General features: G+C 42.7%; 1 protein-coding gene across 2 annotated transcripts in view; it reads right to left on the reverse strand.

Moving 5' to 3' along the window:
* Positions 1-12,154, reverse strand: part of WDR37 (WD repeat domain 37) — a 68,265-nt gene extending 56,111 nt beyond the window's left edge. Inside the window, exons 1-3 of one of the 2 annotated variants that reach the window (XM_077808332.1) lie at positions 11,988-12,154; positions 3,244-3,275; positions 104-281 (exon numbers count right to left, since the gene is read on the reverse strand). In XM_077808332.1, the coding sequence (XP_077664458.1) occupies positions 104-241 (138 nt within the window). In that variant the 5' untranslated portion in view covers positions 242-281; positions 3,244-3,275; positions 11,988-12,154. The remainder of the gene's footprint in view (positions 1-103; positions 282-3,243; positions 3,276-11,987) is intronic. The other variant, XM_077808331.1, reaches the window with a different exon arrangement.
* Positions 12,155-27,843: the final 15,689 nt, after the last annotated feature.

Consider the following 27,843-nt stretch of genomic DNA (forward strand, 5'->3'; position numbering starts at 1 on the left):
GTCTGTATTTATTTTTCTGTACACAAAGAAATAAGACAGTTCCATTATTTATTTGTAAAGAGTTTTAAGAAATTAGTTCTTGAATATCAATCTGTTCGTTTACCTGCCCTTCCAACATCTCTCTTTGCAATCCCGTCCTTTCTTGCTCAGAACTGTTGGTTCTTCGTATAGAAAGACTGTGCGATTTGCGCTTCTGCTTTGCTTGCCGAGCAGTTGCACAACTTCCACTTTCTGTGGGCATTACTTCAAGGAAATAACTTCACTGAGGCGCCTATGATAAACTAAGGACAAGTATTAAGCATTACAATTTGCTCTAAGTAACAGGCCACGGTAAGAAGTATTTCTTGGAATGGAAACATTTAGGTCTATTGAATTCTAGTTTTGTTTTAGATTTCATTAAGCCCTTCCAGGAGGGACTGATTTCTATTAAAATTACAGCTGTAATTTAAGTAACTAATTTTTAAGAGTTTAAATATATGCATCTGAATAATCAGAAGTAGAGAATGGAATCACATTACACTGCACTTTTTCATTGGTTACTAACCCTCAACAAAATGAAAAAAATAATTTCACTATCTTGTGATAACTAACCACTTTCCAAATTAAAATCTAGAGATAGCTCCAAAATGCTTCCAGGAAACAACCAATATTCATATTGTATTTCACTGAAACACATGCAAAGTTAAAACCCAGCTGGAAAATGGAAGTACAGGGACTTGATAATTGAGGGACACTGTCAGGTTGCAAAATATATAATACCACATTTGTTCGTCTACACAATTCCATAAGTGTGCTTGCTTTTTACCTCTAATGATGGTAATTTAAAGTAAGGTTGAAAAATTTGAAATCTAGTTTTTCAACATTCACTCAGCTTGTAGAGAGAGACTAGCCTTGTCAGTTTCACGTTTGTTTATAGTCAATTTCATTTAATTTTTAATTAGTCAAAACATTTCTATAAATATTAAGTTTCATAAGGCTGTTTAAACAAAAGCCAAGTTATATACCTGACAGTATCTCTTCAACTAAATTTACTATGCATGACCCACTGTGTTTCTCAATTTAAGAAAATCAAATTATTTATTGCATAAACTATTGGAATATATACTTTGTCAAAAATTTAGTTTAATTTTGAAAAAAATCCAGGAATTATAACAGTTGTTTTAAAACTGGTTTCAGTATCAGTTTCAAAACATTTAATTTTGTGCAATCTCAGTTTTACTATAAAGCAATTCAAATAACTTAAGTTCTCACTGATTTAAAACTTTGAATATTTTTTCCCGTTATCTCAATGTTACATTATCAACATTCTCCAGCCTTAATGATTTCTGAAAAAGTAATCACAACCCAAAGAATAGCTGCAGTAGTCTGCAGAGCAAAAGGAGAGCAGAGTTGGCACAGCTATTAAGGTTGAGTTATTAACTAAGTTTCCTAAAGAAGTTAATCAGAAGAAAAATTACATCAGATCCATGGCCATCTCCAGTTTAAGATCTGCCAAAATACTGAAGCTTGAGCAAGCTAGGAATGAGCACCATCACACTCTTTACAAGATTACATGTTAACTCATTTGGTTTTCAGCATTTTTAAATCCTGCATTATCAAATATTCAGCCAATGACAAAAGTAACTTACTGAAAAGTATTATGGACTAAGTAGACAATGTCCTTCAAATTGCTTTGATTTTTATTTATATTTATATATATAAAAATCAGTGTAAAAAAACAGTCTGCAGTTAAAAAAAATCTGATGGACTCCAACCGTTAGTTAAGGCTGGAATGCTTGCTCTCGCTCTCTCTCACACACACACACACATACTCTCTCTCTCTCTCTCTTTACTTAAAATACAAGATTATTTTTAAAAGGTTTTGGGCCCCTTGATGTATCATCTGTTCTAGGAGTCCCACTAAACTTCCAGTACCAAACCCACAATGAATCTAAAATAAAACCCAGGCTACAACAGTATCTTGGCTTCACTAAAATGCTTCCACTAAGTCTCACTGGGTACTTCGCATTGCCCCCTTACTCTCTTTTATCTGTGGTTTATTAGAAGGAACTAGTCACAACCAGGTTCACAAAATCATTGGGATGCAAGGACGAGGGAGAGAACTGTACTTTTGTGTAGGATGTTTCTCATTTCACCCAAAGTTTTTTTTATTTATCACATAAAAGAAAACTTAGTTACATATAAAAATAGGATTGATGTAGCAAACAACTCTAAGATAGACCCAACAATTTATTTTCATCAGTTTGAAATGTTTCACTTCGAGTCATTGTCCTTGATCAACAAGGATGTCTAGATAGTTGCATTGAGGTTACACTACTCCCTTCAATGTGCACTGCCTTGGCTTATTAAAGGTATTTCATTTTGGTAGGTCTTTACAGACTTTACAACAGTCCTTTCTAGACTTCTTTCCCCCACTAGTTCTGGCAACTGCATACCCATACATTTTACATTGGAAAAAAAACAGACTAATAACTTGATACAGTCAACTGGGAGAAAAAAATCATTTCTCTCTGAAAAATGTGTACCTACTGTTACACCTAATATTACAATAACTGAAAGATTAGAGGAAAACATCATTTCTCTATTATTTCAGCTTATTTTGTCCACATGATAGCATTCTAACACTTTTACTGATGATCAGCTGCACACTCTCTTTCTCATGCATCAGCACAACCACAAGACTCATGCACTACTCTGGAGACAGTTCACATGCACACTCTTCCCCAGCACTTGCATGGAAGTGTTTACTAGTACAGCAGCAGCAAAGCTGACATTGAATAGGCAGCAGGCAAGCATGTGCATAGAGAGGGAGGGAAGGAGGGAGGGGAAATAGAAGGGACCAGCTTAAGTACATTCAGAGTTGTTGCTCTTGTGCCCACCATAAAAACCTTTAGTAAAGGAGCAAAAAAACAACAAAACCCCCGATAATTAAAGATTTTTTTTTTAATTTAAATAGTATATGTTGGTTTTAGATTTGTTTAAACAATTAGCTAATTCAAACTGTCAAGTTGACAATATCCCTTTAAATATCCATATGAAAACATTTTCAAAATTGTAAAAATGATTTTTTAGTCAAAAAGGTAAACATGTGATCACAATATAAGCTACATTTTCTATGATGTAGGCTTTACAAAAAATGTCTTTGGCAATATGATCCTACAGCATAAAACAATAAAGGTGCTCATTACTGGCAGTTACCTGGATGCCCCTTATTAGATAATGCTTTCAAACAGTTAAAGTTACCTGTCCAGAGTATCAGTGTCATGTTACATATCCTATGAAAACCATATTAAATATTGATTAGTAAACAGCACATAAACCGAAGTCTTTCACATCTTTAGCAACTAAAACATGCCAGACTTAAAAAAATAACCGCACGTCAATACTAAGCACCATATTTGACCCAAACAAGGAGAAAGACTTAAAATTGTCATGTTATATAGTTAGTCTGATTAGTCAAGTATATTGGCTTTTCTTCCTGCTGATTCAGGAAGTGGTATCAATGGTTTCTGAAAAGAGCCATACCCATCTCTCCTCTGCTGATAGAGCTACCTGGTTGAAGAGCCAGCATGGGTCAATGATCCACTTGCCTCCTGAACCCTGGTTCCAAACCAAACAGAACTTCTCAAAGCTAATTCTTAGTGTAAAAGGGGGACAGCTGATCAGGAATAAACAAACAATCTGTACAGCAGCAGGATCTAATACTGCAATATTGTTAAACAGCATTCTAGCTGCATTTTAGAATGCTGATACAGATGTACAATAGAATCAGCACAATGAGTATCTATACTCATTCTGCCAAGAAGCTTCGGACAGCTCAAGTGTTACAATAAATGCCCTGATAGTATTTTGTCCCACAGTGATTTCTCAAAGCCTTGACTTAATAAAGATGTGTGTCCAACTCATTTGCTACCAATCAGCACAAGCAGGGACAAATGATGTACTCTGGAGAATAGCCTAGTTGTGAATAATCACCTATTCTTACAATGCCATATTATTCATATATTTCAATTATCCTTTTTTGATACAACTAATAAACATTTTAAAATGTGAGAAAGTAAAGCCCTATCACCTACCGTTCTGTGATAAAAGTTACCATATATTGACTCAATTATAGTATTTTGTTAGAGTTGGAATAGATTTGTGTAACAAATTATTGTTGTGCTTTATTGGACTATGATGATGAAGCAGCAGTCACTAATTCAAATTAAGGTGCAAACTAGTATTAGACTTCCATTCTTTTCAGAAAGGCACTTACTGCAACAATCAACCTCCTCTGCTTGCATGTTTCTTCCCTGTTGTTCAGGAGTTGAACAAGTTGTGTAATGCAAGGAAAGAATGCAAGGGGCAAGCTTGTTGCTGCAAGCCAGAGAGGAAATCCGTTTTAGGCAGTGTCAGAGTGCCGATGGAATGACTAAAGCACTGCAGCTCCTTTTTTGTTCTTTCAAAAAAACAAAAAAGAAGAGTTGGGAAAAAACATGGAGGTGCTCAGGGAGAATGAAGAGTTTGCAGCAAGATCTCTTTTACCTAAGAACGAAGTTCATTTTCCTCATTCCCTGCTCAATTTTGTTAAATTCTATCTATATTGATATTGAATACTTTAGAGGGAGATTTTCAAAAGCAAATAAGGAATGTAGTAGTCCCATTACCTTTTGCTCCTAAATCCCTTACGTACTTTTGAATATCTCCCTATCAAACATTAAGTTTCAGAACAACAACTACCTATTTTAGTGTGCAGTACATAATGAAGTAGATCTGAAAGTTTCTTATTGTTGAACAGGAGGATAATCGCGAAAATGAAGTCCGATTAAACAGGTTGATTTCAAACACTTTTAAGTCATTGTTTTCCCACAGGTCATGTTTGAAAATAAGAGTGATTAATTATTTTTTGGCAAGCCTTTCATTGTATGTGACTGATTTTGAAATTAACAAAAAAATTTAATTGAATTTCTAGCTTATGCAGTTATGTTCTCAGTGTCCATATAGCTCCAGAAATTAGTGGAAACACAACGGTTCCATTTTGAGGTACTCTGTGAACACTTTATTTTCGGGTACATTGACAACTCGCAACTCCCTCATGAATTCAGTGGGAGTTCCAAGCGTTCAGCAGATTTGAAAGTCAGGCCAACTGGCTTTTTAGGATAAAAGAATAGTTGTTTCTTCTAAATCAATACACATTTAAACATTATACCATATTAGATATCATAGTAGCAATGCTAAAGCGAAGGATAATCATTGTAAGGATGTTCAAATATTTAATCTACTTGACGCTTATTACAAGACTAATTTAGTTTCAACATACATTGTAGCATATTATCATTTAGAAAACAAAATTATAGACTGCAACACAGGCACTATCAATTTCAACATTACATACACAATACATTCATTTAATTATGGCATAACTAACATTGCAGTTTTCTTTAAAAACCAGACAGTGAAAGTGTAAGCCCTCAGTAGCTATTGTGACAACATATTTACTTGCTATATCAAACTACTACATTTTTTCAGTATTCTGTTACTTTTAGAAGGGTCAGAAAGGAGAAAGGAACCTCTCCAGGGATGGTAACTGAACTTCCCATTTGGCCAGCTGACACATTACTCTGTTAAATGCCATGACTTGAAATGCCATGGCTGGAAAAGTTAACTAGGCAGCTACTAGCCAGAGGACTCAGCCAACTAGACAAGGGCCAATGTGAAAGACAGTAAGAGAACCCACTAGTGAAGTTCAAGAGCAATGTACTGGTGAAAAGCCCAGCCCTCATTCCCATGTTCTGAAGAGGCAGTAAATACTGCCCCAGATCCATCTCAGGGCTCCATCTTTCATTAGCCTATCTGAAATCTGTTATCCAACAACAATTATGTGGATCCCATCTTCATAGTATCCAAGTGCTAGATAATTATATGGAAGGTAGGGAATTATTATCTCTATTTCATAGATGGAGAACTGACACAAATGGTAGATGAAATTATTTGCCCAAGGTCACACACAGCAAGTCTATGACTGCGCTAGGAACTGAAAGCAGGTCTCTTGAGACTCCATCTAATGCTCTACCTCACATGATATCGACTCAGTGCCTCCCACTGTAAAGCAAAGTGACACCATCCTTTTAAATGTATGAATTTATTCTCTCTCAAGGGATTATTTTTCACCTGGAATAGTAATACGGAAGTGTTGAAGACTTTTTTAAAAAATATGGTCTCACAGTGCAGTGTCTAGCCTCTGACAACAGCTAGACCTAGAAAATGTAAAATTTTGATATATTGAAGGTGGACAAGTCTCTAAATCTACCCAGTAGACAAATTCATAGCACATCTTTATTGCTTCAATTTAACACACAGAAATAAAGCTCATCTCTCTAGGTACAACACTGGCTATCCAACAGCACACTAGTTCATATTAATGATATTTTCACAGTGACCTGATAACTTTATGCAAGACTTTTGAAGGAACAACTTTTCTTCAGTGAACCGCTGCCTGATATTACGGTAAGGTATGTAAGTGGCCTCCATGTTATTTCAACAGATTTTAATTCCTTAGAAAGATACAAACTACCTCCCTCCAAACAATTCTGGATGTCTCAAATTCATGCATCACAATGCAAATCTAACAGTAGGGTACAGTCTTCTTGTAAATCAAATGGAAAAGGGCTTTTTTTTTTTTTATGGCTACAGCTATCTGATCATCAAGAAGCAATGAGGAATCCAGGTGAACACAAAGACTATGAGTATTTGAGGAACTATTATTCTTATCGGGTAGAACTTAGGCATCTCATTCATGGGCCAGGACCTCACTGTGTTAGTGTAGCGGGGTGGTCACCCCTCTCCGGCCCTGAAGGGGTTAAAGCAGCCCTGGAGAGGGCTGTGGCTGGGAACAGCTAGGCTGATTGGGGGAAGTAGCCATAGCTGGGGCCACACCCCAATCAGGCCACAGCTGGCCCTATAAGAGGGCTGAGGTCCGGGAACTGTAAAGAGTCTCACCCTAGCCCTGTAGTGGGAAGGGCTAGCTGCCTGGGAACAAGGTACCTAGAGCCAGAGCACTGCTGGGGAAGGGCAACGGGAGCTGGGGAGCTCCAGCCTGGTAAACCTGCAGGCCTTGGTAAAGGCCCAGAAAGGTACTGGGGCTGCAGAGGGGGAGCCTGGGAATAGGCAGAGGCAGCTGGTCCTAACCCCTTGCCAACCATGAGTAGCCATTACACTGCAGTCTGCCACAGTGAGCAGGGGTTAGATGATGACTGGCAGTAGCCACTGAGGCAAGGTGGGTTTAGAGGGTTGGGAGATCCCCTGGGAGGGGAGACCCAGAGTGTGGGGATACTGCTGGGGCAGAACCCTGAGGAAAAGGGCACCAGGGTCCAGTGGCAGGTGAGACACTGGCCAGGAGGAGGCGCCGCACCAGTGAGTCATCGCCCCACTACAGTTAGGTACTGGATAAACAGTATCTGGGTGTTGAAAACACTCAGTAGCTAAATTGCTATTATGCTCTTAAAATTTAATTTTTAAAAATAGACTAATCCCTAACAGCAATAAACCTCTTGTGTGTACCTTACTTAGCTATTGGATAACTGTTTAACCAATAAAAAACAGTTAACAAAAAACACATAACAAGGACTCTCTAAGGGTAATACTTCTCAGTAAGATCACTCAAGTACTAGCAAGAATAATCCAACATTTGTACACCACCTTGTCTCAAAGCATTTGTAAGTGCACTAACTTATCCACTATACACAACAAAAACTCAAACGCTATTCAAATGGCACACACAAACACTGCAATGTCCAATCCTCCCAACTTCAAACATTAAGTGAAACTCTAAAACTGGTCAAACGTAACCCAGAGAACATCCAAACTGAGCACTGCTCTTTAAATTACAAAAAGATTGTCGACTCAACACCACATTATGTAGCATCTGTCAATGAATCAGGAATAGACAACAATGACCAGTGGTTACTGGAAGAACCCCTAGCATACTGTGAGTCTCTCCTGACAAATGCTTGATAAGGTGGCCTAGTGGATAGAGCACTAGAGTGGGACTTAGAACACCAGGGTTCTACTCCCAACTCTGCCATTGACTTGCTGGGAGACCTTGGACAAGTCAATATACCTCTCTGTGCCTCAGTTTTCCCATCTGACACTTACCTCCTTTACAAAGGATGAAAAGACTATTTCTGTATTATTACAATGATCCAAGGATTCTGTCATTTTTACACTTTGGCAAGTTATGCAAGTATTACCATGTGAATAAAGGTTTTAGAGTGGTAGCCGTCTTAGTCTGCATCAGCAAAAAAAACAAGGAGTACTTGTGGCACACTAGAGACTAACATTTATTTGGGCATAAGCTTTCATGGGCTAAAACCCACTTTATAGGATGCATGCAGTGGAAAATACAGTAGGAAGATATATATATATACACACACACAGAACATGAAAACATACCAACTGCAACGAGACTAATCAATTAAGGTAGGCTATTATCAGCAGGAGGAAAAAAACGTTTGTAGCGATAATCAGGATGGCCCATTTAAAACAGTTGACGAGAAGGTGTGAGTAACAGGAGGGGGAAAATTAATACAGGGAAATAGTTTTTACTTTTTGTAATGACCCATCCACTCCCAGTCTTTATTCGAGACTAATTTAATGGTGTCCAGTTTGCAAATTAATTCCAGTTCTGCAGTTTCTCGTTGGAGTCTGTTTTTGAAGTTTTTTTGTTGAAGATCTACCACTTTTAGGTCTGTGGTTGAGTGACTGGGGAGGTTGAAGTGTTCTCCGACCGGTTTTTGAATGTTATAATTCTTGACATCTGGTTTGTGTCCATTTATTCTTTCGCGTAGAGATTGTCTGGTTTGGCCAATGTACATGGCAGAGGGGCATTGCTAGAACATGATGGCATATCACATTGGTTGATGTGCAGGTGAACGAGCCTCTTATGGTGTGGCTGATGTGATGAGGTCCTATGATGGTGTCCCTTGAATAGATATGTGGACAGAGTTGGCAACGGGCTTTGTTGCAAGGATAGGTTCCTGGGTTAGTGTTTTTGTTGGGTGGTTGCTGGTGAGTATTTGCTTCAGGTTGGGGGGCTGTCTGTAAGCAAGGACTGGCCTGTCTCCCAAGCTCTGAGAGAGTGAGGGATCATCCTTCAGGATAGGTTACTACGGTTACTCACACCTTCTTGTCAACTGTTTGAAAAGGCCCATCCTGATTATCACTACAAACTTTTTTTCCTCCTGCTGATAATAGCCTACCTTAATTGATTAGTCTCGTTGCAGTTGGTATAGCAACACCCATTTTTTCATGTTCTCTGTGTGTGTGTGTGTATGTGTGTGTGAGTGAGATATATAATCTTCCTACTGTATTTTTCACTGCATGCATCCGATGAAGTGGGTTTTAGCCCACAAAAGCTTATGCCCAAATAAATGTTAGTCTCTAAGGTGCCACAAGTACTCCTTGTTTTTCATGTGAATAAAGTATTCTGTTCCAAACCAACCACTTCATCTCATGTTCAAGAAAACAGTTTCAGTATACACAATCTATTTAAGCAAACTAAGTTTTAAAATGAAGTGCATTAGATCACTTCTCCACTGGGAAAGTATATTATAGTAGACAGCACTAATGTTTTACTTAACACGATAAATAATTCAGTAACTAGTCGGGGAGAAAGTAAAGGGGTACAGGCCGGTATGGCGTACGGGTAAAAGGTAGCCGCCAGTACCACCCGTATCTCTGACTTTAAAGCGCTGCCATAGCAGCGCTTTAAGAACTCTGCTTAAAACGCTGCCGCGGCAGCACTTTAACATGGCTGCCCTTTTTGCGCCCCCCCCTCCCCGCCACTGGCTGCCCTGCCAGATCCCTACCATAAGGGCTGCCAATGGGGAGGCGCAAAAGGGGCAGCGAAGTTAAAGCACTGCCCCTTTTGCCCCCCTGCTGCCGACAGTGTGGGAGTGGGGGAAGTAGTAGCTGCCCCAGGGCTGCGATTTAAAAGGACCTGGGGCTCCTGTGGGCCAGTGAGCACAGATGGACTGGCTGGGGAATGCTGACCCCCCACCACCACCCTCGCCCCTTCCGGGGGGAGAGGGCAGCACAACCCCATACCGGTAAGAGCTGCATTTTACTTTCACCCCTGTAACTCGTATAGACATGGACAAGTGATCTTTAAGAACATATTAGCTGGCATGCTTAACACTAATCTCTAGGGTTAACTACAACCAGCTAACATGTTTTTAAACAACTGTCCTCGTCCACATAAAGGACAAAGTTACATTTAATGTTTAAGACACAAAGGGCTGGTCTATACTCAAACTGGAACCAGAGTAACTTAATCAGTTTTAACTCACAGTTTTAGTGCAAATCTACATATGGATAATTATTTCAGATTAAGAGTTTCCTATTTCAGTTTAATTTAAATTGGTTAAAAAAAATTTAAATTAGAACGGAATAGGACATTATTTGAAATAAGACTTCACACAGACTTTTACTGAAAAAACTTTAAATTTGTGAATTAAAAGTGATTTAATTTGGTTCTAGTTTGTACACAAGCCTCTCATTAAAAGAGTTCCTAGTGTGATGCATTTACCTAAACAAGCTGTAGAAAAGCACACAAAACAACAGAAGAGTGAGTGCAGTTTGGAAGCTGCCTAAAACTAAGTATGTTACTGATGAAACCAAGTTTCTATCATGCAAACGTCATAAAAGATACTAATTTTTTCTAAACCCACTTGATATATATAAATGAAGTGAGATTTTGCTGCGATGAAGGAATATTTTTAACACCACACATTTATGTTTCCCTGAAAGGTTTACTCAGTGGAGTTGAAATAAATTCAAAGGAGCTATGCCAGTTCATTAGCTAAACCTTCCATGAAACAGGGTTACTGACAAGAACGTATTAAAATGATGACTACAATTAAGTGTCAACTTTCGAATTTCATAGCATTTCCAATTTATCAAAGCTAAGACAGGTAAAAGTTTTTGCTCCAAACACAACACTAGGGATACAATAACTGCATTAATTCCTGAGATACAATAACTGCATTAATTCCTGAGACACAACACTTACTCTAGTCTTTATATAAAGACTTTCTATCTCCTAATTTTAGGAAGGAAATGAAACCCCACCTTTCCTTTCACTTAACAGTGTAAACGTGCTGATAACTCCTGGAAATTCATTGTGAAGCTTTCAAAGCTTAATTTATAAACACAGTTAAAAGATCTTTGTCACTTGTGAAAGAGCAATGATTTGCCTGGCTCCATAAAGTTTCTCCTCATGCCACTGCTGTACTGTATGCTAACTGAGCAGGGGCAGCACTTGACGCGATCTGTGTATGTGGAGTCTGTTAACGGTCATTTAACTCACAGAGGAAAATATAATAACGGAACTTCTTCAACGCAACTCGCCCCTCGCGGACTGGGAGTGTGACCAGCGCTCAGCCCTGAGCAAGGGGAAAGGGGGAGGTTATTTCTGCCGCGGCTCAGGGCAACAATTGTAAAATCAAATAGTCGCGGACAGTGAGGAGCTGACAGGGCACGGCCAGGGTCCATCGGCAGCACGCGGGAAAGCCCTCTCGTCGCAGCATTTGGGGACCCTGGCAACGTCCCTCACCCGCGGCTCAGAGCACCTGTGCCGCCCTAGCTGTGCCCCCCAGCAACATTCCCCCCCCCCCGCTACGGCGCGCTCTCGCGCCGCCCCTCACCCACAGCCGGGGCCCGCTCAGACCCCTCCCCACCGTCACCCCGACCCCCGAGGGGGGAAAAGGAAGCAGCCCCCCCACCCTCCACCGCCGCAGAGGAATGGCGAGGGCCCCACCCCACCGGGAGAGAAGGGACGGTGTCCCGGGGAAAGGAACCCGGCCCGGCGGGGAGGGGAAGGGAGGAACTGCTCTAAGATCCTCCCCCACCGGCCGCCTCACCCGTCCCGACTCCGGGGGCAGCCTCCTCGGGCGCGAAAATGGCGGAGGGTCTGGGACCGGGCCGGGAGACGAGGCCCCGGCACTCACCTGTCACCAACGGCCAGGGCCGAGTCCCAAGTGAGCGCCGCGGAGGACCCGGGACAGGAGGGCGGCCGGGGCCTAGCGCGGAGTGGGGACGGGACACGCAGAAACAGGCGACAGCTGGTCCGAAGCGTCTCTGCCCTAAGCTGCACCAAGAACCCGCTCGCAGGAGAAACCCGCCAACATCCGGCTCCCAGCGGAAGCGCCGCCTGCACCATAGAGAAGGGGGCGGCTGCGCAGAGCGTAGCTTGCGGGCAGCGCGGGGGCGGAGCAAAGGCCATGGGCGGGGCGGGCCATGGGCGGGGCGGGCCATGGGCCATGGGCGGGGCGGGCCGAGGGCCGCCCAGCATAGATCACTGGGCAGGAACCTGACATCAGGAATCACGCCTTTCAAAAACCGGTGGGAGAACACTTCAACCTGCCTGGCCGCTCAGTAACAGATTTAAGGGGGGCAATTTTGCAATAGAAAAGCTTCAAAAACAGACTCCAATGAGAAACTGCTGAGCTTGAATTAATATGCAAACTAGATACCATTAACTTGGGTTTGAATGGAGACTGGGAGTGGCTGGGTCATTACACATATTGAATCTATTTCCCCACGTTAAGTATCCTCACACCTTCTTGTCAAGTGTCTAAATCCGTGGTCTTGATTATCACTACAAAATTTTTTTTTCTCCTGCTAAAAATAGCTCATCTTAATTAATTAGCCTCTCACAGTTTGTATGGCAACTTGCACCTTGTCTGTATGTATGTATATATATACATATATCTTCTTCTTCTATGTTCAATTCTATGCAACCAATAAAGAGGGCTGTAGCCCACAAAAGCTTATGATGTAATACATTTGTTAGAGTACGTCTATACTACGAAATTAGGTCAAATTTATAGAAGTCGGTTTTGTAGAAAGCGGTTTGTAAAGTTGATTGTGTGTGTCCCCACACAAGTGCTCTAAGTGTATGTAGTCGGCGGAGTGTGTCCACAGTACCGAGGCAAACGACTTCCGGAGCATTGCACTGTGGGTGGCTAGCCCACAGTTCCTGCAGTCTCCGCCACCCATTTGAATTCTGGGTAGAAATCCCAGTGCCTGATGGGGCTAAAACATTGTCGCGGGTGGTTCTGGGTACATATAGTCAGGCCCCTGTTCCCTGCCTCCCTCCGTGAAAGCAAGGGCAGACGATCGTTTTGTGCGTTTTTTCTTGAGTCACCTGTGCAGATGCCATACCACGGTAAGCATGGAGCCCGCTCAGCTAACCATCACCGTATATATCCTGGGTGCTGGCAGACGTGGTACTGCATTGCTACACAGCAGCAAATTGCCTTTTGGCAGCAGACAGTGCAGTATGACTGGTAGCCGTCATCGATGTAGTCCTGGGTGCTCTTTTAATCGGGCGCCTGGGCAAACATGGGAGTGACTCAGCCAAGTCATTTCCCTTGTTCTGTCTCGTGGCTATTAGTCCGACCAGCAGTGCGTTGTCTTTTAACCTCCAGCCAGCAGAAGGTGATGGCTAGTCATCATACTGCACCGTCTGTTAGGATATAGATATTCAGGCCTATCTGTAAAGGCCTATACTCTAAGAATGTAGGTATATTCTTATCACTTGGCTAGTGATAGAGGTACAAAAGAAAGAATCAAAATCACTGTCTGCTGGTGTAAGGGCCTTCTCTTACTGTGACAGTCTGAGGCCCTATTCTTAGGCTAAGGCCTTTGGCTAAGCAACAGAGGCAGCCATAAGCTAGGAAGCGAACGGTCACATCCTCACATTCCAAACTAGTCACACTGAAATAAGGTGCTATTCGGCTGTTAGGAATACAATCCTGTCCTGATAGTTCCTATCACCTCCAGAGAAAGGGAAGTGCCTAGAAAATGTAAAAGGAAACTTAGTTTGATAGCATCCTGTCTGGCAAGAACTCACTTATCAATAGCTGGGATGTGAAATACTCACTTCTGTATTGTCTTGTCATTATAGTTCCCACTTTGCTATTGTTTGTCTGTATAATCTCTGTCTGGTTCTGTGATTGTTCCTGTCTGCTGTATAATTAATTTTGCTGGGTGTAAACTAATTAAGGTGGTGGGATATAATTGGTTACATAATCATGTTACAATATGTTAGGATTGGTTAGTTAAATTTCAGGAAAATTATTCGTTAAGGTATAGCTAAGCAGAACTCAAGTTTTACTATATAATCTGTAGTCAATGAGGAAGTGAGTGGGTGTGGGTGGAAGGGTGGGTGGGGGAGGGAGATGGGAACAGGGAAGGGGGGTAAGAAAATTGGAATCATGTTTTGCTAAAGGAGGGAAATGGGAACAGGGAATGGGAGTAAGGAAGTTGGAATCATGTTTGGCTAAGGGTAGGAATGGGAACAGGGACACAGTTGTAAGGCTCTGTGGTGTCAGAGCTGGGAAGGAGGATACTAAGGAAAGAAACTGGAATCATGCTTGCTGGAAGTTCACCCCAATAAACATCAAATTGTTTGCACCTTTGGACTTCGGGTATTGTTGCTCTCTGTTCATATGAGAAGGACCAGGGAAGTAAGTGGGTGAAGGAATAAGCCCCCTAACACCGTCTTCTGCCGAGCACCCAGGAGATGATGATGGCTAGCGGTTGTACTGCACAGTCTGCTGCCAGCAAGATGTATAAAGATAGATGAAGTGGCTCAAAACAAGAAATAGACCAGATTTGTTTTGTATTCATTTTCTCCTCCTTCCCTCTGTGAAATCAACAGCCTGCTAAACCCAGTTTTGAGTTCTATCCTTGAGGTTTTGAGTTCTATCCTTGAGGGGGCCATTCAGTTTCTCACAAAGCCACCCCCTTTCTTGACTTTAATTTGGGGGGAGGGATAGCTCAGTGGTTTGAGCATTGGCCTGCTAAACCCAGGGTTGTGAGTTCAATCCTTGAGGGGGCCATTTAGGGAACTGGGGCAAAAATTGGGGATTGGTCCTGCTTTGAGCAGGGGGTTGGACTAGATGACCTCCTGAGGTCCCTTCCAACCCTGATATTCTATGATTCCCTGTAAGCTAACCCTGTAAGCCATGTTGTCAGTCGCCCCTCCCTCCGTCAGGGCAACGGCAGACCTTTTTTCTGTGCAGGCGCCATACCACGGCAAGCATGGAGCCCGCTCAGATCACTTTGGCAATTAGGAGCACATTAAACACCACGCGCATTATCCAGCAGCATATGCAGCACCAGAACCTGGCAAAGCGATACTGGGCGAGTAGGCGACATCAGCGCGGTGACGTGAGTGATGAGGACATGGACACAGACATCTATCAAAGTAGGGGCCCTGGCAATGTGGGCATCATGGTGCTAATGGGGCAGGTTCATGCGGTGGAACGCCGATTCTGGGCTCAGGAAACAAGCACAGACTGGTGGGACTGCATAGTGTTGCAGGTCTCGGACGATTCCTAGTGGTTGCGAAACTTTCGCATGCGTAAGGGCACTTTCATGGAACTCCTGAGGCGCAAGAATACCAAGATGAGAGCAGCCCTCACAGTTGAGAAGCGAGTGGCAATAGCCCTGTGGAAGCTTGCAACGCCAGACAGCTACCGGTCAGTCGGGAATCAATTTGGAGTGGGCAAATCTACTGTGGGGGCTGCTGTGATGCAAGTAGCCAATGCAATCAATGATCTGCTGATATCAAGGGTAGTGACCCTGGGAAATGTGCAGGTCATAGTGGATGGCTTTGCTGCAATGAGATTCCCTAACTGTAGTGGGGCCATAGATGGAACCCATATCCCTATCTTGGCACCGGAGCACCAAGCCGGCAAGTACATAAACCGCAAGGGGTACTTTTCAATAGTGCTGCAAGCACCGGTGGATCACAAGGGACATTTCACCAACATCAGCATGGGATGGCCGGGAGGATTATATGACGCTCGCATCTTCAGGAACTCTGGTCTGTTTCAAAAGCTGCAAGAAGGGACTTTATTCCCAGACCAGAAAATAACCATTGGGGACGTTGAAATGCTTATATGTATCCTTGGGGACCCAGCCTACCCCTTAATGCCATGGCTCATGAAGCCATACACAAGCAGCCTGGACAGTAGTCAGGAGCTGTTCAACTACAGGCTGAGCAAGTGCAGAATGGTGGTAGAATGTGCATTTGGATGTTTAAAAGCATGCTGGCGCAGTTTACTAACTCGGTTAGACCTCAGCGAAACCAATATTTCCACTGTTATTACTGCTTGCCGTGCGCTCCACAATATCTGTGAGAGTAAGGAGGAGACATTTGTGGCGGGGTGGGAGGTTGAGGCAAATCGCCTGGCTGCTGGTTTCACACAGCCAGACACCAGGGCGGATAGAAGAGCACAGGAGGGCACGGTGCGCATCAGAGAAGCTTTGAAAACCAGTTTCATGACTGGACAGGCTACGGTGTGAAAGTTCTGTTTGTTTCTCTGTGATGAAAACCCCCGCCCCTTGGTTCACTCTACTTCCCTGTAAGCTAACCACCCTCCCCTCCTCACCGCTTGCAGAGGCAATAAAGTCATTGTTGCTTCACATTCATGCATTCTGTATTCATTCATCACACAATTGGGGGATAACTACCAAGGTAGCCCAGGAGGGGTGGTGGAGGAGGGAAGGACAAGGCCACACAGCACTTTAAAAGTTTAAAGCTTTAAAACTTATTGAATACCAGCCTTCTGTTGCTTGAGCAATCCTCTGGGGTGGAGTGGCCGAAGGCCCCCCACCGCGTTCTTGGGCCTCTGGGTGAGGAGGCTATGGAACTTGGGGAGAAGGGCGGTTGGTTACACAGGAGCTGTAGCAGCGGTCTGTGCTCCTGCTGCCTTTCCTGCAGCTCAACCGTACGCTGGAGCATATTGGTTTGATCCTCCAGCAGCCTCAGCATTGAATCCTGCCTCCTCTCATCACACTGCCGCCACCTTTCAGCTTCAGCCCTCTCTTCAGCCCGCCACTTACTCTCTTCAGCCCGCCAGCTCTCCTCCTGGTCATATTGTGTTTTCCTGCACTCTGACATTGCCTCCACGCATTCATCTGTGCTACGTCAGTGTGGAAGGACAGCATGAGCTCAGAGAACATTTCATCACGAATGTGTTTTTTTCGCCTTCTAATCTTCACTAGCCTCTGGGAAGGAAAAGATCCTGTGATCATTGAAACACATGCAGCTGGTGGAGAAAAAAAAAAAGAGAGGCAGTGGTATTTAAAAAGACACATTTTCTAGAACAATGGCTACACTCTTTCACGGTAAACCTTGCTGTTAACATTACATACACAGCACATGTGCTTTCGTTCCAAGGTCGCATTTTGCCTCCCCCCACCACGTGGCTAGCCCCTCATCCCCCGCCCCATGACTAACAGTGGGGAACATTTCTGTTCAGCCACAGGCAAACAGCCCAGCAGGAACGGGCACCTCTGAATGTCCCCTTAAGAAAAGCACCCTATTTCAACCTGGTGACCATGAATGATATCACTCTCCTGAGGATAACACAGAGAGATAAAGAATGGATGATGTTTGAATGCCAGCAAACATACACTGCAATGCTTTGTTCTACAATGATTCCCAAGTACGTGCTACTGGCCTGGTGTGGTAAAGTGTCCTACCATGGTGGGTGGAATAAGGCTGCCCTCCCCAGAAACCTTTTGCAAAGGCTTTGGGTGTACATTCAGGAGAGCCGCAAATGCCAGGGAAATTAATCATTTACATGATTTAAAAGCAAGCATGTTTTAGTATTTTAAAAGGTACACTCACCAGAGGTCCCGTCTCTGCCTGGCGGGTCCGGGAGGCAGCCTTGGGTGGGTTTGGGGGGGACTGCCTCCAGGTCCAGGGTGAGAAACAGTTCCTGGCTGTCGGAAAAACTGGTTTCTCCGCTTGCTTGCTGTGAGCTATCTTCCTCATCCCCAAAACCTGCTTCTGTGTTGCCTCCATCTCCATTGAAGGAGTCAAACAACACGGCTGGGGTAGTGGTGGCTGAACCCCCTAAAATGGCATGCAGCTCATCATAGAAGCGGCATGTTTGGGGCTCTGACCCGGAGCGGCCGTTCGCCTCTCTGGTTTTCTAGTAGGCTTGCCTCAGCTCCTTAAGTTTCACGCGGCATTGCTTCGGGTCCCTGTTATGGCCTCTGTCCTTCATGCCCTGGGAGATTTTGACAAATGTTTTGGCATTTCGAAAACTGGAACATAGTTCTGATAGCACGGATTCCTCTCCCTATACAGCGATCAGATCCCGTACCTCCGTTCGGTCCATGCTGGAGCTCTTTTGCGATTCTGGGACTCCATCATGGTCACCTCTGCTAATGAGCTCTGGCCAGCGTAGCAAGCTGCAGGTGACCATGCAAACAGGAAATTGACATTCAAAAGTTCGCGGGCCTTTTCCTGTCTACCTGGCCAGTGCATCTGAGTTGAGAGTGCTGTCCAGAGTGGTCACAATAGAGCACTCTGGGATAGCTCCCGGAGGCCAATACCGTCTAATTGCATCCACAGTACCCCAAATTCGACCCAGCAAGGCCGATTTAAGCGCTAATCCACTTGTCAGAGGTGGATTAAGGAAATCGATTTTAAGAGCCCTTTAAGTTGAAAAAAAAGGGCTTCATCGTGTGGACGGGTGCAGGTTTACATTGATTTAACGCTGCTAAATTCGACCTAAACTCCTAGTGTAGACCAGGGCTAAGTCTCTAAGGTGCCACAAGTACGCCTGTTCTTTTTGCGGATACAGACTAACATGGCTGCTGCTCTGAAACAGTAAAGATCACGTAACCAGGAAGCTGACCTCTACAGTGGTCAGGCCCCAGGTAGCCACAGACGCATCGAGAAGACAGGGCAGCCCGCTGGCTGATAGGAGCCAGTGGCTCCATCCCAGCTGGGCAACGTGTGCACACGCCAAGCCAGAGGCTAGACGTACAATGGGCACCTCAGAGAGTTGTTATCAATTAATAACTGTTTATCACAGTGTAGTCCCCAACCCAACCCAGGTGATACCGGCAGCCTGGGTAGACCCTGCCTAAACTGAGAGTAGGGATCAGGCTAATGCAGTATAGACTTATTGTCATTATCCCCAAACATTAACAACATAGGGCGTTGAGCAGGAAGGGTAGCTTGGAGCAGCTCAGCAAGCTGGGACATGGTGTGTAGGGGCTGGCAGGATGTGCTGCAGAGTCAAGGCTTTAATCACACACAACCTACATCTGCCCCAGACTGAGGATATTCACTACCTCTACTGCCATGGGTTGCATCAGAAGCCCATTAATAAAGGGCAATGTTAACTATTTAATTGCTGATTAAAGCATCTAAGAAAGGAGGCAGATTATTACGGAGGTGCTACTCATAGCTCGATAGTTAAGGAGTTTGGCATTAAAAGCAGGAATGCCATCTCTTTCAGTTTGTCATCCCCAGACTTACAGGACTTACTCTGAGCACACAGTGAATTTTCTGAGAATTTACAAATTCATTAATTAGTTAGTTTAATTTTAAAATGTGGCCTTTAAGAAATATAGCACCCTGGATCAGACTTTCCCCCCAAATTATGGTTAATAATGGAATAATAAAAACTCTTCAAGTCTGCCCTATTGTTAAAACTCATTGAAATCTTGTACATAGGCTCTATTTGAATAAATATTTAAGGATTAATGGTCATTATGGTTATTATGTTTTGTAACAAAGTTGATCATTGTAGTTCAGCTTCTGCTGAAGGATCTACTTCAGAGGAGTCCATGAAGAAATACCATCTTTCAAAATGACTATGGTCTCCTATTGATCTCAATGGAACTGTGGACACAGGCAACTGTCCCTTAAGCTGCCTTTTTGAAAACATGCTAAGAAGTAGAAATGCATAGTTAGGACCCCCAGACAACCTTAACTGTGCCTTCTAATGACACTTGAAGGGAAATAAGATCTAGTGTGTCTTTAAATATAAAAGTTTAAATTTATGTGGGAATACAGACACTATAATGCCTTAAAATAGTGGATGATGTTATTATGTCATAAAGTTAATTTTGTCGAGGTGCCCTAATTGCACATTTCCATACCTGAATGGATTTTGATTCGTTTTAAATTTAATCTCAACTCTGATTTTCTTCAGTTCATAATATTTAGGAATAATCCTAGTAATATATTTTATCTAAAATACAGATCTATAATTCCAACCCTGTTAACTCCATTTTAATTAAAAAGAAAAGGAGTATTGTGGCACCTTAGAGACTAACCAATTTATCTGAGCATAAGCTTTCGTGAGCTACAGCTCACTTCATCGGATGCATACTGTGGAAACTGCAGAAGACATTATATACACAGAGACCATGAAACAATACCTCCTCCCACCCCACTCTCCTGCTGGTAATAGCTTATCTAAAGTGACCACTCTCCTTGCAATGTGTATGAAAATCAAGGTGGGCCATTTCCAGCACAAATCCAAGTTTAACCAGAACGTCTGGGGGTGGGGGGGGGGGGGTTGTAGGAAAAAACAAGGGGAAATAGGCTACCTTGCATAATGACTTAGCCACTCCCAGTCTCTATTTAAGCCTAAATTAATAGTATCCAATTTGCAAATGAATTCCAATTCAGCAGTTTCTCGCTGGAGTCTGGATTTGAAGTTTTTTTGTTGTAAGATAGCGACCTTCATGTCTGTGATTGCGTGACCAGAGAGATTGAAGTGTTCTCCGACTGGTTTATGAATGTTATAATTCTTGACATCTGATTTGTGTGTGATTTACGTAAAAGAATAAATGGACACAAATCAGATGTCAAGAATTATAACATTCATAAACCAGTCGGAGAACACTTCAATCTCTCTGGTCACGCAATCACAGACATGAAGGTCGCTATCTTAAAACAAAAAAACTTCAAATCCAGACTCCAGCGAGAAACTGCTGAATTGGAATTCATTTGCAAATTGGATACTATTAATTTAGGCTTAAATAGAGACTGGGAGTGGCTAAGTCATTATGCAAGGTAGCCTATTTCCCCTTGTTTTTTCCTACCCCGCCCCCCCCCCCCCGATGTTCTGATTTAACTTGGATTTAAACTTGGAGAGTGGTCAGTTTGGATGAGCTATTACCAGCAGGAGAATGAGTTTGTGTGTGTATGGAGGTGGGGGGGGTGAGAAAACCTGGATTTGTGCTGGAAATGGCCCACCTTGATTATCATGCACATTGTAGGGAGAGTGGTCACTTTGGATGAGCTATTACCAGCAGGATAGTGAGTTTGTGTGTGTGGTTTTTGGGAGGGGGGTGAGGGGGTGAGAGAACCTGGATTTGTGCAGGAAATGGCCCAACTTGATTATCATGCACATTGTGTAGAGAGTTGTCACTTTGGATGGGCTATCACCAGCAGGAGAGTGAATTTGTGTGGGGGGGTGGAGGGTGAGAAAACCTGGATTTGTGCTGGAAATGGCCCAACTTGATGATCACTTTAGATAAGCTATTACCAGCAGGACAGTGGGGTGGGAGGAGGTATTGTTTCATATTCTCTGTGTGTATATAAAGTCTGCTGCAGTTTCCACGGTATGCATCCGATGAAGTGAGCTGTAGCTCACGAAAGCTCATGCTCAAATAAATTGGTTAGTCTCTAAGGTGCCACAAGTACTCCTTTTCTTTTATTAGAAACAGTGCGAGTCTTTCTTGTGATGACAAGAGACTGCCTTGCAGTTGGTTCTTTGGGTGGTGTGGTGTTTTGAGAGTCTGTCAGTCTCTTGTTAGCCTGTATTCCTTCCGTGTCCTGCTGATCAAGCGTCAGTAGAGTGCATATTTCACCATCCTCCAAGGACATGTTTTTGTCTTGTGTTTATAGTGGGTAAACGTATTAGTTTGTGACTTCGGTGCAATACATGCCAATGCATAGCTACATTATATGAATGGGATTTATCTGTTCAACAAGCATAGCTTGCTTCCAAAGGGCATGATTTGTTCTGAGGCAATAACATGATCCTAAGAAGGTCTCCCAGCTGTAATTCTGGGATGTCTTGTCTTAGCTTTGTAGGCTTTGGCCTTTGCATGTCTCTCTTCCTTTTTGTCTGTTGCTCCTTCCACCACTACCGGTTGTAGTAATGGAAAGATTATAGGAACCAGGATACACATGCGGCTTGAAATCAAGCTGTGTACCAGATTGTTATTAAATCCTTCTGTGGGCATGTTACTGCATTCAAGAATGGGCTGCCATAACATTTCTTTGCTTTTTTCAGCTTTCTTTAGTAGAGTCTTAGTAATTTTAACTGCCAATTCAGCTTTGCCACTTTACAGGCTGTATTATGGTGATGGTGTGATATGAACAAATTTCCATTCCTGGGTAAACTGCACAAACATAGTTTAGGATGCCAAGTGTTATAGTTCAAGCAAGGGGAAGCTAAAAACAAATGTGTTTCCTTTAAGAAGATCTCAGGGAAGGAACAGTCTTAAAGTTCATAAGGTCCTTCCCTCAAGACTCTGGTTCACAGCTCCCAACTTTAGAGTCATCAAACAAAGCCCCCAGGGCCCAGTCAGATGAGTCCCCTGGAACCTAAGACCATGACCTGCAAAGCTTCTAGTCACCTCTCTCTTGCCCAGATTCCCTTTCTTGTTTAAATAACTGTGATGCTTCAAAAGGGAACTCAGAGTTACGAAGTACCTGACCATTACCTGTCTTTAGTGTGAAACAATATTGTCTGTGCCTACTGTGGTTTAGCTCCCTGAAACTAACAATCTTTGGTGCCACAACTACTCACTTCCTCACCCTCTCTGTAAGTACACATGAGCACCAGAGCACTCCCTGCAGTATCCAGCCCCTGTCACTGGACACTAACAGTGATTACCAGGTAAGCTGTCCCCAAAGAGATAGTGTATATACAGCTTGATTAGTACAAATCAGGATCAGGTCCTTCACAATAGCACAACTCTGTAAACTAATTACAGTGAAAACAAATGTAAGTTTAACAACAGAGATTAAGATTTAAGAGATCGCGAGCGAGAAGAACAGGTTACATGTAAAACAAAAAGGTGTAACATGCTTCAAGTCTAAACTTAATTTTTAACAGGCTAAAATCCTTGTTGAAAGCAATTTCTCACCTAACACCTCCCAGCGTCCTGGCCAAGATCAGACTTTCATAAATGCCGAAAGCATTTTTTGCCTTTTTGCTTCCTGAGTGAAGGATGATAAAAGTGTTTTTCCTTCACCTTATATTTCTTAAAATTCATTGTTTTTCCCCCAAAGACAGGCTGATGCCTTTTGTTTCCTTCTAGGGGTGCTGGCTTCAAGATGTCTTTCCATAGCCCTGTTTTTTCACATCTCCCGGTAGACCTGTTTTTCCTGTTGACTTTCACATGTAAATGGGACTTCCATTATATTGGCTTTACAATGCCAATTTACATCAGAGATAGACATGCTTTGTCTGGCAGAAAAAGCATTTGTCAACTATATATTTGCAGTGTGTCTGCATAACTTTAATATAATCAGTATATACAGTTTCACAATGATATTAATGACCAGCGTGATCCTAGCTTTCAATTAAGATCACTCTGTAATGATGCTGCCTTTGGTGGGATACTTCTGAGACTATCAGTTCAGGACAAATTGCTTAGAGGCAGGGCAGTTACAGGCCAGGCTGGGGTTTCTCCACTTCTAAAGCACACCAAACCAGCCAGCCAGAGAGGACTTTGGTTTTACCCCACTGGCTAACCATAAGTCACACAAGCAATTCCCTTAAACACTCCAGTTTCCTAGTATCACCACCAGTGCCACTCATTATGAGGACGAATGAGTATGAAAACCAATGCCCCAGGAAAAGAAAAAAGGTTCTCCTGATCCCAAAGGGCCAAGCCCCAGACCCAGGTCAATATACGAAGTAGATCTTACCTACAATCACACTGTTGCCAATCCTTTAGAATATATCTTATTCATAAAAGGAAGAAGATATAGATAAGAGTTAGATTTGGTTAAATGGAATCAATTACATACAGTAATGGCAAAGTTCTTGGTTCAGGCTTGTAGTGATGATGGAATAAACTGCAAGTTCAAATCAAGTCTCTGGAGTACATCCACAGCTGGGATGGGTCATCCAGTCCTTTGTTCAGAGCTTTAGTTTTCAGCAAAAACAACAAGGAGTCTGGTGGCACCTTAAAGACTAAGATTTATTTGAGCATAAGCTTTTGTGGGTAAAAACCTCACTGCTTCAGATGCAGTGAGGTTTTTACCCACAAAAGCTTATGCTCAAATAAATCTGTTAGTCTTTAAGGTGCCACCAGACTCCTTGTTGTTTGTGGATACAGACTAACACGGCTACCCCCTGATAGTTTTCAGCAAGGTTCCTTCAGAAGTAAGAAGCAGGATTGAAGATAAGATGGAGGGGTTTTCATGGCCTTTTATACTCTTTGCCCGTGGAAGGACACTCCTTTGTTCTGACTATGGAAAAAAAAATCACAGCAAGATGGAGTTTGGAGTCACATGGGCAAGTCATATGTCCATGCAGGACTCAGTTCTTTATAGGCCAATGCCCTTGTTTACATGTTAGTTTGAGCGTTCCCAGGAAATCTCAGATGTGGATTGGTGTCTCCCAAAGTTCATTGTCAGTTAACTGTTTCTTGACTGGGCACTTACTGAGAATAATCCTCTCTCAAGAAGATGACCAAATGCTTCATTGAGGCTACTTGGAATCAAATACATTTTGAGATACAAGTACATAACCCATATTCATAACTTCAAATACAAAAATGATACACATGTAAAGCCAGCATAATTATAACCAGCAAATCATAACCTTTTCATAGACACCTCACACGACAACCTTTGTACAATATTTGCTGCAAATATATAACAGTGGTTGAAACAATTATCTATACATTTACAGTTCATGTCAATAACTTCACACACACACACAACTTTATAAATAAATACTATTACAGCAAAGTGTTAGATGCAGTGAGTTTGTCAAGCCTGATAGGAGTTGCTGTTACAGAACAGTGAACCCTTTGCCAGTTGGCATCATGGGGTTCTTAGGGTCACAGCAGCCCCAGGGCAGAACAGGGGGCCTCCTTGATTACATCTAAGTTGTTCTGGTTGTAGGCTCCAGCCTGTTCCTTAAAAGGCTGGTACACTCCTTCACACCATGTCTGCTGAAATGTTTCATTGCTTTGTCTATGACAGTTGCTGTGGTAGTGTTTGACAGTTTGTCTACTTTGTCCCAGAAGTCTGAATAGTAATCTACAATAATGAAATAGTTTGTGCGGTGTTGGTGAAAAGGTCCATTCCTACTTTGCTCCAAGTCTGCCGGGGGTGCTTCATATTTTTTCCACACACACACACACACACACATTTTTGTTTTGTTTTGCTGCTTGGCCTGCATTTCCCACATGTATCACATCTTCTCATCTTTAGTCATGTTTGCCCAGTATATGGCATCCCTAGCTTTCCAGATACAGGCTGCTATTCCGGAATGGTTCAGATGTATTCTGGAGAGAATTTCTGTTCTCAGTGGTCTGGATATTATGATTTGTCTGCCTTTATATAGGATGCTATACTATATATTCAGCTCATCTTGACAGCTCCAGTATTCTTGAAAGGCAGGTGACAAGGTTTCCCCATTGGTGTCTGGCCAGCCTGACAGAATGACTGACATAAACACTAGTAAATCACTGTCTTGTATAGTTTGTTCATTGATTCTTTTCAGCCTTGAAAATGGCACATAAATTGGCTGATACCTTAGTGATAGTGACCTTGATACAAACGCTACCATCTTTCCCTTTTGTGGGAGTAATGTCCCAAGCCCTGGTTGCCTCTTCATTCACATAATAGTATTTCAGGATGGGGTATTTGGTCACCAGCTCCTTGATACGTGAGAGGACTGCATCATGTTGAGGTAACCATGTCCACACTGAATCATACCTCAGGGGTTCACACACATCTGAAAGACTTGATGAAACTTTGTCAGCTAGTTTACAAATCCTAATAGTCTCTGAGCTGATTTGATATTCTTAGGTGTGGGCATCTGTTTTACTACATTTATCTTTTGGGGGTTAAGTTGTAGCCCATGGGTAGTCAGTGAGTGTCTAATGTATGCTACTGCAATCAATTTCATGTTGTTTCACTTTGGTTCTCTTTCTAGCAAGCAGATAAGGTTGCGGCCAAGATCTGCCACAGCTTCCACCACACTATCTCCACATCCAGACACCAGAATGTCATCAGCCATGATGCTGATCCTTGTGAGCCCTCTTAGTATGTCTTGCTGGGGGTACTGATATTCTTCCATTTCAGGTTTCATTCCAAACATCACTCTCAATCTGTATCTACCTATTGGTGTCCAAAACGTGGTGAGTTAGCTGCTTACCTTATCCAGTAGCACTTTCCAATGTCTGGCATCAAGTACTGTACTGAGAATATTTTTGTTTTTGCCAAGTCAGATATTTCTTCAATAGTAAACATTTGCTAGTAAGCTCTTTTTAGTACTTCGTTTAAATTGCTCAGGTTTGTGTAAATGTACAGCTTGCCTGGCCAGGGCACCGGAACAAGGTGGGGGGGGGGCAGAGCCCCACCATTTTAAAAGTGGAAAGGCTGTACCCTCTCATATTTTACTGGCCCTAAGGGCAAGGACAAAGGGGAAGGGGTGTAGAGGAATGAGTGGAAGGCTGGTCTTGGGGGAAGAAGCGTTATGGGAGCAGGACCTCAGGGGAAAGGGAAGTGCAAGGGTGGGACCTCAGGAAGATGGGGTGGCATGAGAACAGGGCCTCAGGGGAATGGATGGCATAAGAGTGGGGACTCAGGGAGAAGGGGCGGTGCGGGGGGATGGGGCCATGGTTCAGGTGCCAGTTGCCCTCCTACTTGTGGGCCCTGACACCAGCAATGATGCCTTCTTCTTCCATTTGCTTTATTAGTCCTCTTATGTTTTTCTTAGATTACAACGTGTACTCTGCAAGGTAGGCACTGTTCTGGTTGAATCATTTGATCGGTTTCCAGGTGTTACATGCCTGGAGGACATCCCAGTCCTTCAAATTATTTTGGTAATCTTTCAGCAGCTTTGCTGATGCCACAGTGCATTGTCTGCCAGATATGGGGTATTTTTTTTATTTTGCTTGTGTGTCTATTATATTAATTGTTTGTCTCAGGTTTAGTGTCACAGGGTTCAAGCATTCACATGTTTTAGCTCAGAGCTGTGTTGTTTGTACTACGAGAAATTTCATCCTGTACAAGCAGAATACCAAGGAACAGTAATTTTCTTTGTCCTAGTGGTGTTATGATCATGCCATCAGATAATTTTAATATGACTTTCCTGTCGATGTCCTGTTCGTTTGTGTGCCGGTGCCTTGTAGTTGCATCTGGTGTTAGTCTGAGCTTTACAAATCTTGAGTTTTCTGTTTTGCACTTCATTAATGTCATATATGCAAAATCCCATCCTCAGCATCATTGCTTGCTTCCTTGATATTGTGCATTTCTTGTCTGTAAGCTTGGGCTTATTGATTTATCTTGCCACAGCTACTGCACGTGACCCCCATATTCAGGGCATTTTCCAATATGATATTTTTCTCCAAAATATTCACAAGTCTTTTTTTCCATTTTGTTTATTTCCTGTGCTTTGTATTTATGCAGTTATCTTTGCATAAATTTAGATGTATTCTTTTTTAATTTCATGGTTGTCCTTTGCCACTCAGTGAATTATCTCTGCGTCTGCGCCACTTATTCTGTGCATTTGGATGTGAGCTTGTTCACCAGCTTTGCATGTGTCTATAGCTCTTGGCAGAGCTCATGTGGTTAGTCGAAGCATTCTGCTTCAAGTTCTTGCATCTTTTGTGCCTATTGCTAATCTAGAATGAATTAGTTGATCTTTTAAGATTCGATAACCTTGTGAGTCATCCATTTTGTGCAGTTTTGCAGTTTACTGATCTGTTATTTCTCCAGATTCCTGATTCCACTTGTTGTAAAAACACCTTTCATATATTAGGGAGACAAGGTGG

The sequence above is a fragment of the Eretmochelys imbricata genome, chromosome 2 (genome assembly GCF_965152235.1).
Source record: "Eretmochelys imbricata isolate rEreImb1 chromosome 2, rEreImb1.hap1, whole genome shotgun sequence".
NCBI lineage: Eukaryota > Metazoa > Chordata > Testudines > Cheloniidae > Eretmochelys > Eretmochelys imbricata.